Source organism: Canis lupus, chromosome 12, assembly GCF_011100685.1.
Source record: "Canis lupus familiaris isolate Mischka breed German Shepherd chromosome 12, alternate assembly UU_Cfam_GSD_1.0, whole genome shotgun sequence".
In the NCBI taxonomy this organism is placed as follows: domain Eukaryota; kingdom Metazoa; phylum Chordata; class Mammalia; order Carnivora; family Canidae; genus Canis; species Canis lupus.
This window is the reverse complement of record NC_049233.1, coordinates 11,423,105-11,436,388: the sequence shown is the minus strand read 5'-3', so window position 1 is coordinate 11,436,388 and position 13,284 is coordinate 11,423,105. Positions and strand designations below refer to the sequence as shown.

Here is a 13,284-nt window from a genome sequence, read left to right as displayed (position 1 = left end):
GGAAGCTACACTGAAATGAATCTGTAGATAGAGACGGACAAGTGCATAATCAAAGTTTTTAGCTGCTGCAAGGTGGCAGCTTCAAATACTCTACCATGTATATAAAGGGCTTATAAATCAACTACTTATGACTAAAAAATGATCAATCCGATTTGGGACTCACTCTTGACGTGCTGCTTAAAAAGGTTATCAATAAATGAATAAAAAACAGCTTAGAGGGAGAGAAAAAAATTTAGAATGGTTTCAATTTATAAGCAATCAGTAAAGTGATAAGGTGATTTGAACTGTAACAATGCAGACTTTGACTTTTTCTTACTGCATGACATTAAGGAAGCTGCCTCTGTATCTTAGTCTTCCCATCTGGGAAGCAAATGTAATAATAATACCTACCTTATAGGCTGATATGGTAATTAAAGAAGTTAATGTTTATAAAACTCTCAGTATAATGTATAGTAAGTATTCAAGAAATATTAATCACAAACAACAATTTAAAAAATAATTTCAGGGTTCTTTTCTGGGGAGAAATGCTTTACCTGCAAGTAAGCGAGAAACTGGGAGGTGAATGCTAACTTTTTCTTGGGAAACACAGTATCTGATAGTTTCCACTGAATGTCCACAAATGCTTAATGTGATTGGTTGTTCACCATCAGTGAAACCACCATGACACTGCATCAATACAGCAAGGCATTTCTTGTAAGCTTCAATTAACACTTTTTCCTAAAAAAGAGGATTTTCTGTAAGTTACTCAAAAGTTTGGATTTCTACAATATTGAATAAGCACCTCAAATTCAACGATGAGTAAGTACCTCAGACATCAATATAGGCAAAACCAAACTCAATCTTCCTTCCCTCAACTTGGTCCCTCTTCCAGTGCCCTGTCTTAGGGAAGAACATCTCCATATAGCTGTGGAAGTCTAGAAGTTATTCCAGTACTCTCCTTTCTCTCATTTCCCACTGTCCAATCAATAACCAAGCTGGCAATTTCATCTTCTAAATTTCTCTCAAACCTGGCCACTGATCATCTTCAGTAACTCAAAGGAAAGCCAACCATCTATTAAATCCCTTGTTTCTACTCTTGCTCTCCTCCATCTATTCTTACACAGAGTAATTTTAAAAAATATGTAAACTGTATCATGTCACCTTTTCTGCTTGGTAGCTGCTAGTGGCATCCCAAATCAGAATAAAATCCAAACTTCTTTCCATGACCTCCAAGGTCCTGCAAAGTCAGTCTGCCTTTCTACTTTCAACCTCTGTACTCCAACCTGAGCCTTCTCACTGCTCTTTTTCATCACAGAGCATGATGTAGTTGTCTCTCAGTCAGGAATATTCTTTACTCTTTGATCAGTTAACTGACCTATAGTTTATATCTCATAGAAATTTTCTCTTACCTCTTAACTTACACAGGCTCTCATCTAGACTTTATAAAGACAGAGAACAAATGAAATAATTGTAAAGCTTTATTTTTGGATAAATTTCTTTCTTTTTTTACTTTTGGATAAATTTCTAAACTCTTTTTATATGCTCAAAATCTAGATGAGATTGTGGAAAAAATGAAGATAGCAACATAAGAGAAGAAAGAGAGTAGATTACTTCTTCCTCTATTTTCCAATTTTTAAGCCCTCAGAATTTTAACTTTTATGGAATTTATAGGTAAGAGAGGAAAATACGTTGTTTCATAAGGTAAGTATCACCACTATCCTCTCCAAATCTCCTCAGAATTTTCTTAGGAGTCTTTACTCCCCTTCATCCATTTATCTCCTACCCCCACCCCTAGAAGAAACTCACATCTAAAGCACACCAGTCCTGCATCATTGAAATGACATGTGTTAATTTCATTTGTAGTGTGAAGGCTGCCTCCCACTCTGGTTCCATTTCAATATGCTGTCCTACTTGACGTGTAATTGGATCCATTCCCTTAAAGGAAGAGAAAAGATTTTAAATGGATTAAAATTGTATTTGTCCTCTTACATAGAATTTTAAGAAATAATACAGAAAAAATATATATTGATTATAAAAACAAAGTTTTTAACAAACAGCTTCAAGTAGTCTAAGCAGTCCAATTCTCTAAATTACATTTTTATATTAACATTCTCTAAAATATAAATGAGGGGCACCTGGGTAGCTCAGTCGGTTAAGTGTCTGCCTTTAGCTCAGGTTATGATCCCAGGGTCCTGGGACCTAGCCCTGTGTTGGGCTCAGCGGGAAGTCTGCTTCTTCCTCTCCCTTTGCCTCTCCCCCTGCTCACACACTCTCTCTCAAGTGACCACATAAAATCTTAAATTAATTTTGAATTCAATAATCTTGAGTTATTTTTGAGGCAATCTTGTATATGTTTTAAACAATCTTGTATACTTCACTGCAACAATCCTTCTAATTATTTTTTAACTCTATCATCTACAGACTAAACTGTTAGAAGAAATTAGGCTTTTAGGGGATCCCTGGGTGGCTCAGCAGTTTGGTGCCTGCCTTTGGCCCAGGGCGCTATCCTGGAGACCTGGGATCGAGTCCCACATCGGGCTCCTGGCATGGAGCCTGCTTCTCCCTCTGCCTGTGTCTCTGCCTCTCTCTCTCTCTCTCTGTGTGTGTGTGTGTCTATCATAAATAAATAAATTAAAAAAAAAAAAAGAAATTAGGCTTTTAAAATGTTACTGGAATAAAGTTTTCGTATTAATTCCTAATCTGCAACTAAAAGTTCTCACAGACTAAAAGAAAGCAAAAGAACCAAAAAAAAAACCCTACAAAAAATACCAGAAAAAAAGCAAAACAAAAAAATAAAATGGTTTTATAAGAATATACATTTTTGAAATAATTTTATTTATTCATTTATTTTTAAGATTTTAAGAGAGACAGAGATGGGCAGAGGAAGAAGCAGGCCCCCCATGGGGAACCCAAAGTGGAATTCAAATCGAGGACTGTGGGATCACAACCAGAGCCAAAGGCAGATGCTCAACCACTGAGCCACCCAGGTTCCCCTTGAAATAATTTTAACTAAGACTATGTTTTAGAAGCCAGCCTAGTTACCCTCTTGGTGTGTCAGAGCTGATTAGATTACAGAAAATAGAGGACACATCAAGTACTTAAAATGACCAAAGTTTCTACAGATAGAAAAACATATAAGTATTATAATAAATTAAATATCCATGAACCACCACCCAACATAGAAACTACAATATTTTCCAAAAATGATTAAGTAGATTTTTGCTTATTTCTTGCTTAAGAAAGCCAGATAGCTACTAAAAGAATTACAATGGAACAGCTCAGAAATTTGGGGATGACATCCACCTTCTTACAGTTAAACTGGTTAAATATACCATTTGGCCTTTTTTTTTTTTTTTTTTTTTTTACCAGTTGGCTTCTGTTTCTAGATTCTCTTCTGTATTAGGTGTTTCCAAAAAAGAGAATTAAACAGAGGGGAGCAAGTTCTATACTGTATTATCTAAATATTATATCAAGGAGAGAATTATGGAAACATTAAAAATAAAAATTAAACATAGTTAACTTAATAATACTTTCACTTAATAATTAAATTAATACTTTTACTTAAGCATATTAAAATATAGTATATTAAAATATAGTAAACTTGCAATCCTCAAAGAAAGAATGTTACTAGTAACCCAAAGAACAACCAAGTAGAAAAGAACAATAGATGCCAAAACTTTTGCTTGGATGTCATTGTTCTACATCTAAGAGTTTCCAATTAAAGACAAGCTTCTTGCTCCAAATTGTAGTCATCCAAATTATTCTTTTGGAAATGTGCCCCAAATGAAAAAAACACCTAGATAGAAAGATGTTAAGTTTAATGAACCAAGAAAAAAATAAAAGGGAAGTGCTCCTCATTAAAATGTTCCATTTATACATACCTGCATACATTTGAGTAATTCCAAAAAGGCATCAAATCCTTCTAGGAACTTCTGCCTCAGATCATCTGACCATTCAGTTGGTTTGCTAATTAACACATACCTGAACAAGATAAAAATAGCAATGAACATATGGGTAAACACTGACATATTAAAAGATGCAGGTGGCTGAGACAATTAAACAAAAGCTTACTTGAGATCAAAAATAAGGCTCTGAACTCTCCTAAACTTGAAGGCTTGTAAAGCAGTATATCGTTCAAACTGAAATCTGCCCTGGGCATCTCGATGTCTCAAATGATCCATAAAAGTCTTAATGATGATGGTCATCAGGTTTTCTTCTGTGATAAGCATCCGAGCCTAGAACAAAGTGTATCAGAGTACATTGGTAATCAAAACCTACTTACTAGAAAGCTAAAAAAAAAAAAAAAAAAAAAAAAAAAAAAAAAAAAAGTCACCACCACTGGTTAGCTCTTTGAAGTTTAAACCCTTTCCAATGTAACTATATAGTATTATAAATGCATTACTGTGTATTTTTAAACAACAATTACTTACTCCAACTGCCAAGTGTATGAAGCAACAATTATATCAGGGAGAAAGATGCCAGAATATTAGGAGACAGATCCAAGACTCATTTATTCAAAGACAATTCAGGGTAGGGGTCTGAACCAGGCTGCAAATTTTTCTTAACTGAGACATTTAGACACCTATAATGGTATGGTATAATTATTCTAGAATCCAGAGGTTCCTATAATAGATTCATTCTGTAGAACTTAGTATGAAACTGTATTTCCTCTTAATCTCCTTTTAAAATTTATTTTAAAATTTGTTTTTGTTTCTACGTATATATATTTTTAAATAAGCAAATACATATAAATGATGCAAAAAAAGAACATACATAAAAAGTCTCCTAGCTCCCAAAGTCCCCCTTGCAAAGGCAATCTCTGTTAGCAGTTTTCTTGCATATTTTTCCAGAGATAGCATGTGTGTGTATAACACATACATATATATATGTATATACACATGTATATACGTTTATAATATATGGGTTAAGTGCTACTAAGTAGATAAAAGTATATATATATTTAATTATATCCATTTCTTGCCCTCAAAGGATAGTATATTATAAACATTATTTACACTGTTGTTTTCACTTTATATATTTTGGAGATTATCCCATTATTGGTTCATGTATAAGAATTGCTCAATTCTTCATAATTCACCAGGTATGTTTTTCTATCATACTTTATTTAGTTGGCAGGCGCTTACTGGTGATATGTTGTGACATTTGAGTTTTCTCCAGTCTTATGCTATTTATTACAAAAGATATTGCAACAAATATTAGCTGTGTATGATTGCAAGGATATTTATAGAATAATTTTCTAGAAGTGGAATTACTAGGTAAAAGTGTTCGCATATTATAAATTTTACTAATATCATTAAATTGTCTCCACAAAGAAGCTTACCAATTTCTATGTCCATCTACTGCGTGTGCCTTTCCCGTCATGCTTTCAATAACACAATGCAACTTTAAACATTTTGATCTTTGCCATTCTGATGGTTTTAACTTGAATCATACTTTGAATGAAGTTGGACATTATTTATAACAATTTGCATTTCCTTTTCTGCTCCATAATAGTCAGAAGGTCTAATATTATTTGAATTCTTCATTATCACTCTGCTATAAAAGATCATGTATTTCCCCTACTTTTCTAGCCAGCTAGGTTCTTTTTTTTTTTTTTTTTTTCCTAGCCAGCTAGGTTCAAGGGTATTATTGGTGTTGGGGGACTATTTAACTAGGTCTCTTATTAACTAGCAGTATAGAAAGTTGCATCAAAAAGTAGGACAGGGGTGCCTGGGTGGGTGAGTTGGTTGAGCAGCCAACTTCTTCATTTTGGCTCAGGTCACTGTCTCAGGGTCATGGGATCCAGCCCCATGTCAGGCTCCACACTTCTCTCCCTCTCTCTGCCTCACACCAGCTTCCAGTGCTCACATGTACTCTCTCTCTCAAATACATACATGCATGTATCTCTTAAAAAGGTGGGGGGGAAAAAGGTGGGCAAAAAAGCTCAGAAGACAGAAGTCTAACAATATAGTAAAGTTGTGTTTTATTGTAAAAGTTAAGTTCTGAGGTCATAGGATAAGGAGAAAATCTACAGTTAAATATTCCTTTGAAAACTCAAATGTCATCATCACATTGCCAGGACATAGGCCCTAGGAATCCCCAAAGTCAACAGGATTAACTTCTGTTCATTTTCCTACACAGTGAAGACTAAGGATAAGTTTGAAGAAGAGATATTGATAGGTTAAGATAAGAGGATATTCCTTTTCGTTTGCATATTTGTTGATTTTGAGAAACTTAAATGAGTATAACGCAATTTGACCCAAGGAAAATGTTCTGTAGAGCCTGCTTTACAAGACTTATAACCAACAGTTGAAGGAAGTTTGGTAGAGACAATTTAATATTGGTGGAATGTAAATCTCACCAACTAAGGCATTTATTTAGCATTTTCAGTTTCAGATGAATGTTAAATCCACTATGTAATTTTGGATTGGATTCTAATTGTCATGGGTGCCAACTTAAAAAACAACAACAATGATTAGACATCCATTAGTACTGTCTCATTAAAACAGGGGTGTTTTTCAGGAATTTTTACTTCTAAAAAGAAAACTAAAGAAAGCATATTTTCCAAGGTTACAATAGAAGAGAAGGACAAAAAACTCTAAGTGCTTGGCTTTATCACCTTATGATTGTTACCTACTTATTAAGGTAATCTTCAACATTAAGTATCTAATATTATTATACAGTTCTAGTACTTCTTATCATCCTAAAAAACTGCTTGACTTTTATTTATTTATTTTTAAAAAAGATTTTATTTATTCATTCATGAGAGACACACAAAGAAAGAGAGAGAGAGGTAGAGACACAGGCTCAGGGAGAAGCAGCTCCATGCAGGGAGCCTCACGTGGGACCCGATCCCGGGACTCCAGGATCACGCCCTGGGCTGAAGGCGGCGCTTAAACCACTGAGCCACCCGGGCTGCCCCTGCTTGACTTTTAAATGCCTATAGTTCACTTTGCTTTAAAATATACTATTGCTACTTACCTTAATTACAATTGTATTTGTCTTATGTAATTTGTATTCAATTTTGTGTTGCAAGGCTCATTACATATCTAACAATATACTCAAAATGGGCCATAGGCCCCCCCCCTCAAGAATCTGAAAAACTTTATTTTTATTTTTTTAAAACTTTATTTTTTATAAAGATTTTATTTACTTATTTTGAGAGAGCGAGCGAGCAAGCAGCAGGAGGGGCAGGGGCAGAGGGAGAGAGAATCCCAAGCAGACTCCACTCTGAGCACAGAGCCTGACGTGGGGCTCCATCTCACCATCCTGAGATCAGGACCTGAGCAGAAACCAAGAGTTTGATGCCCAATTGACTGAGCCACCCAAGCACCTCTCTGAAAAACTATTGAAAAATAATGGCCTGTGCATATACTTTTAGTTAAACTAAACATGATAGAGCATACAGGGTAGTGCTGACTATAAATTAGGGCACATTTAATAAAAACAAATTAGAACAAGATATTGTAATCACTTGAATTATTAGTACTGGTTCTTGATCAGGCTATTTGTAAGTGAAGACTGGATTTTCAGTTAACCCAAAAGACCAATATATGAGATTTTATCACTGATAAGAACACTTAACTAATATCCAGGCAATTGATTGTTAAGCAGGGTTAGGCAGATTAATGAATAATGCTGCTTTTTCAAATAAACTATACATGTACTCTTCCTTCCAGTCATGATGGATTAAGCTTGAGACTGACCAACATTTACCCTAAGAACAACCAGAAAAGATCAATTAGGAAAAAAAGTTTGAAATCATTAGAGAGCTGCTGAGGCAACAAGGATTCAAGGGGATAAAAGCATAGAGAAGGGGAATGGCAGAGGAGGGCACTAAGCCAACATCCTGCAGCTGCTTTTCCTTCAGCATCTGACGTTTTTGGGAGTAGGGCAAAACAGGATTGAAGATCCCAGGAAGGAGTCTGAAAAAGATGCTAATAGGGAGAGAAATCTGAGATTTTAGCTGGTGTGGGAAGTGGGGCGGCCAGGATTCTAGTGAGAACAGAAGGGTGGAGATGGAGTCCAAATTTCTTCTAGTTTTCCCCATAAGACACCTACAAAATTCTGAAGCTGTACAGGCCAGAAGTCTAAGAGCAGACAGACTAGAAGAGCAAAGGAGTGATGTGGCAGTTTCAGCAAACAGAGGAAAAAAAACAAGTTCAGGAACCTAGAGAGGAAAGGAACTCTAGTGAACACCCTAGACTCTTGACTGGGAATGTCACAGGGGTGAGGATGACCCAGAAGACAAAGTCTTGCCAAAATAGGGGCACCTTGGGATGCCTGGATGGCTCAGAGGTTGAGCATCTGCCTTTGGCTCAGGGTGTGATCCCAAGATCCAGGATCAAGTCCCCCATTGGGCTCCTTGTGGGGAGCCTGGTTCTCCATCTGCCTATGTCTTTGCATCTCTCACTGTGTGTCTCTCATGAATAAATAAATAAATCTTAAGAACAAAAACAAACAAAACCAAAACAAACAAAAAAACAAAACAAAACCAAAAAAATCAAACAAACAAACAACAAAAACAAAACAGGGGCAACCTGGGTGGCTCAGTGGTTGAGCATCTGTCTTTGGCTCAGGTCATGATCCTGGAGTCCTGGGATAGAATCCCGCACCAGGCTCCCCACAAGGGAGCCTATCTCTCCCTCTGCCTTTCTCTCTGTGTCTCTCATGAAAAAATAAAACCTAAAAAAACCCCAACAACCCAAAAACCAATAACCTGGAGTCATGTCAATTTCTAACTGGATTAAGGTGACTGGCCTCACTCCAGCTGCCTAACATGAAGGAGAATTTTCTTAGGAGAAAGATATCATGCAGTGTCTAAGATTTTTAATAAAAAACATCCTATCAGAAGGCAATGAGAAAAAAGGAATAGGGCAGAAACCATATTTGAGGAGAGAATGACACTAAAACTTCCAAAACTGAGAAAGCCATCAGCCTAGGGATACAGTATCTACCAACACCAATATCTTTTTTAAATATATTTTATTTATTTATTCATGAGAGACACACAGAGAGATGCAGAGACACAGGCAGGTAGAGAAGTAGGCTTCAGGCACGAAGCCTGATGTGGGACTCGATCTCCGGACTCTGGGATCACGCACTGAGCCAAAAGCAGACACTCAACCACTGAGCCACCCAGGCGTCACCCAACTCCAATATGTATAAATATAAAGGAAGCCAAACCTGCATAAATCAAAGCAACACTGCTGAAACCGAAGACAAATGTCAAAAAAAAGTTAAGCATTTCAAATGACTGAAAATTACATAGGGCAAAATATAAAAAAAAAAAATCAAATAGGAATAGAACTACAAATGATCTAGATAATGACATTATCAGACTATAACTTTACTTAAGATTTTATTTATATATCTGTTTTGGTAGGGGGTAGCACATGCATGAGAGTGGGGACGGGGAAAGGCAGAGGGAGAGAATCCTAAGCAGACTTCACATTGAGCACAGAGCCTGAAGTGGGACTTATCCCACAACCCTGAGATCATGACTTGAGTTGAAATCAAGAATCCGAAGCTCAACCAACTGAGCCACACAAGTGCCCCAAGACCATGACTTTAAAGTAGTTAAGAGGAAAAAAAAATAGTTAAGAGGGACGCCTGTGTGGCTCAGGCGGTTGAGCTTCTGCCTTTGCCTCAGGTCGTGATCCTGGGGTCCTGGGACAGAGTCCTGCATTGGCCTCCTGTGGGGAGCCAGCTTCTCCCTCTGCCTATGTCTCTGTCTCTCGTGAATAAATAAAAATATCTTAAAAAAAAAAAAAGTTAAGATTTACATTTTCAGAAAATTGAGGAAAAATGGAGAATTTCACCAGAAAACTGGCATCTTAAAAAAGAATGGATTTTTGCTTCAGAAATCAAGTGAAAGTAGGTGTAGTTTTCTTAGTAAGTACACCTAACAATTCCGGACATTATAAGCAAAACAACACCATAAGATTCAGAAAGGTGGCCAGAAGAAGGCAGACTGGCTACGGACCACAAAGAACACAAGAAGACAGAGTTCTAAGAAGCTAGTAACCCAAAAATGCCAACGAGCACATATTTTTTAAAAAGTCCCAATAAAAGCCTGCTTTGTCAGCCACAGGAAAGAAGTAACCCAGTAGGACAGAAATTTTCAGACAGTAACTACACCAGCAAAGGCTGAGTGGGGAAGCCTAGACTTCCACTCTTCAGAGGCTGAAACATGGTGCTTGCTTACAATGTCACGGATGCACGCCATAACCGTTCATGGACTAGCAGCCTGCAAAAAGCTTGTTGTCAGTTGTGACAAAAAGATAAATCAATTAATTCTTAACAGTTTAAGCTGACATTTTTTCCTCATAGCAAGAGCTTTGCTGAGAGCAACAATGTGTTGGTTCAGTGCAGTACATATTGTTTATCCTGTCACTACTGACACTTTGAGTAAAATGCTTTAGAGTCACCTTTACAAGAGTACTAAGTGGGATCCCTGGGTGGCGCAGTGGTTTGGCGCCTGCCTTTGGCCCAGGGCGCGATCCTGGAGACCCAGGATCGAATCCCACATCAGGCTCCCGGTGCATGGAGCCTGCTTCTCCCTCTGCCTATGTCTCTGCCTCTCTCTCTCTCTCTGTGACTATCATAAATAAATAAAAATTTAAAAAAAATTAAAAAAAAAAAAGAGTATTAAGTGAATATAAAATAAACAAGTGGGCAGCCCCGGTGGCGCAGCAGTTTAGCGCCGCCTGCAGCCCAGGGTGTGATCCTGGAGACCCAGAATCGAGTCCCACGTTGGGCTCACTGCATGGAGCCTGCTTCTCCCTCTGCCTGTGTCTCTGCCGCCGCCCCCCCCCCACCCCCGTTGCTCATAAATAAATAAATAAAATCTTAAAAAATAAAATAGAATAAACAAGTTAGTAAGGGGGAGGGAGGAATTACTGTTTAATCCAAAAGAAGGTAAGAAGGAAGAGAAAAAGAAACAAAATAGATGGTTCAAACAGAAAAAAATCATAATGTGGCAAATATAAAGCCAAATATATTAGTGATTACATTAAATGAGCAGTAATTTGGTTACATCATCAGGAGTATCAGATTGGGTAAACAAAACGTAAATACATGCTTTAAAAAAGTGACATAAGTTTAATGTAAGTGTACAAAAAAGAAAAAATGTGGAGTGTTTGGGTGGCTCCCGGCTTGGGAGTTGGTTACATGTCCAACTCTTGATTTCAGCTCAAGCCATGATCTCAGGATTGTGAGATCGAGCCCCATGTTGGCCTCTGTGCTCAGTGTGGAGTCTGCTTGAGATTCTCTACTCCTCCCTCTAACCCTCCCTCCATTCCCCACTCTCTCTTTAAAAAAAAAAAAAAAAGTTAAAAATGTTAACAATGGAAAAGACAATACTATGCAAACACTAACCAAAAGAAAGGAGTTGTTGCTGTAATATCAGATAAATTACTTCAAGTCAGAAGCATTATCTGAGATGAAAAAAGATAACTTAAAATGATAAAAGGGTTAATCTAGGATATAATTCTTTATTTGTATGTACTTAATCACATAAAGATATATAAAGCAGATAGATAAAAACAGAACTAAAAGGGGAAAGACAAATCCAACAATCACAGTGGGAGACTCTTAAGATTCTTAATAGTTGAAGGAACAAGTAGACAGGAAATTAGTTAAGTACATAAGACTTATACAAAGAAAATAAACAAACTTGACCTAAGGGACATATAGAAACACTGCACCCAATAGTAAGAGAACATATATTATTTTCAAGTCCACATGGGACATTTACCAAACTGAAAACATTCTGGGCCATGAAGCTAGACTCAACAAAGAACTGATATCAGCATTTTCTCTGACCCCAGTGAAACTGAGCTAGAATTCATAACAAAATAATTAGAAAATGTCTAAGTGTTTTGAAATTTAGCAATATATTTCTAAGAAGTGTAATCACAAAAAAGAACAAATGGATCAAGGATCAATGGATCATGAAGGAACTCAGTAAATTTTTTAACTATTTAATAAAAATAGGATATAATAAAATTGTGAGGTGTAGCTAATATTATGCTTAGATGGAAAATTGGAAAATTAGGCCTTAAATGCACTTATCAGAAAAAAAGGCTAAAAGCCAACAATTTAAACATCTATCTCAAGAAACTACAGAAAGTATGGCAGTCATCATGTGGTGAATAAAAGCAGGAATCTTTCTCATTCCTGATCTCAGGGGAAAAGCTGTTAATGGTCAGTATTAAGTACAATTTTTGCTTTAGATTTTTATTTTTTGTTTTGTTCTTAGGTACTCTATTACATTAAAGTTCTTTTTCATTCCCAGGTATGAAGTATTTTTTTGTTTTAAATTATGAATGAGTGTCTAATATTCATTAATTCAGAAAAAGCATTTGATATAATTTTTTTCTATTAGTAAGGTAAGTTATGCCAACTGATTTTTCCCCTCAAATGTTATACTATTCATAACTTGGTTATGATGTATTACCCTTTTTCTTTTTTTTTTCTTTTTTAAGATTTATTTATTTATTCATGAGAGACACAGAGAGAGACAGAGGCAGAGACACAGGCAGAGGGAGAAGCAGGCTCCACGCAGGGAGCCTGATATGGGACTTGATCCCGCGGCTCCAGGATTATGCCCTGGGCCGAAGGCAGGCACTAGACCGCTGAGCCACCCAGGGATCCCCTATTACCCTTTTTCTATATTACTTGATTTGATTTGTGCAAGCTCACCTGTGAGAAAGATCAGATGGTATTTTTTTGTAAATTGCTTTATTGGGTTTTGGTATGAAGTAACAGAGAACTCAATTAAATTGGCCAGTATAGTCTCTTTCATTCTTTTCTGAAAAAATTTATGTCTTGTAGGGATCATTGCATCAGCTAATTAGGTTCTTCACACTCATTTTTGCCCCCTGTCAATTTGTTCTCCAAATTACAAACAGCATGATCTTGGGATGTCTGGGTAGCTCAGCAGTTTAGTGCTTGCCTTCGGCCCAGGGAGTGATCCTGGAGTCCCAGGATGGAGTCCCACATTGGGCTCCCTGAGTGAAGCCTGCTTCTACCTCTGCCTGTGTCTCTGCCTCTCTCTGTGTCTCTCATGAATGAATAAATAAAGTCTTTAAAAAAAAAAAAAAGCATGATCTTTTAAAAATCACAAACATGATGATGTAAATGACACTTAAAACTCAATGTTTTCCCATCCTCTTCAGATAAAAATCAAAATCCTTCACTTGGCCTATAATACCTCAGTGTGGATAAAGACAGCTTCTACTATACTAGAATATATCTTTGAACATAAAGGTAATCTGGGGAAAAATACTCGTTAAAAACAAA

The 13,284-nt window shown here is 36.7% G+C and overlaps 1 protein-coding gene across 6 annotated transcripts in view; it reads right to left on the bottom strand.

Annotated features, from left to right (window-relative positions):
• The window catches only part of UBR2 (ubiquitin protein ligase E3 component n-recognin 2), a 130,018-nt gene that overhangs the window by 48,487 nt on the left and 68,247 nt on the right, over window positions 1–13,284 (bottom strand). For all 6 annotated transcript variants that reach the window (XM_038554091.1, XM_038554088.1, XM_038554089.1 and 3 more), the window contains 4 exons: window positions 4,051–4,214; window positions 3,861–3,960; window positions 1,786–1,914; window positions 534–717 (listed from right to left, as the gene is read on the bottom strand). In XM_038554091.1, the coding sequence (XP_038410019.1) occupies window positions 534–717; window positions 1,786–1,914; window positions 3,861–3,960; window positions 4,051–4,214 (577 nt within the window). The remainder of the gene's footprint in view (window positions 1–533; window positions 718–1,785; window positions 1,915–3,860; window positions 3,961–4,050; window positions 4,215–13,284) is intronic.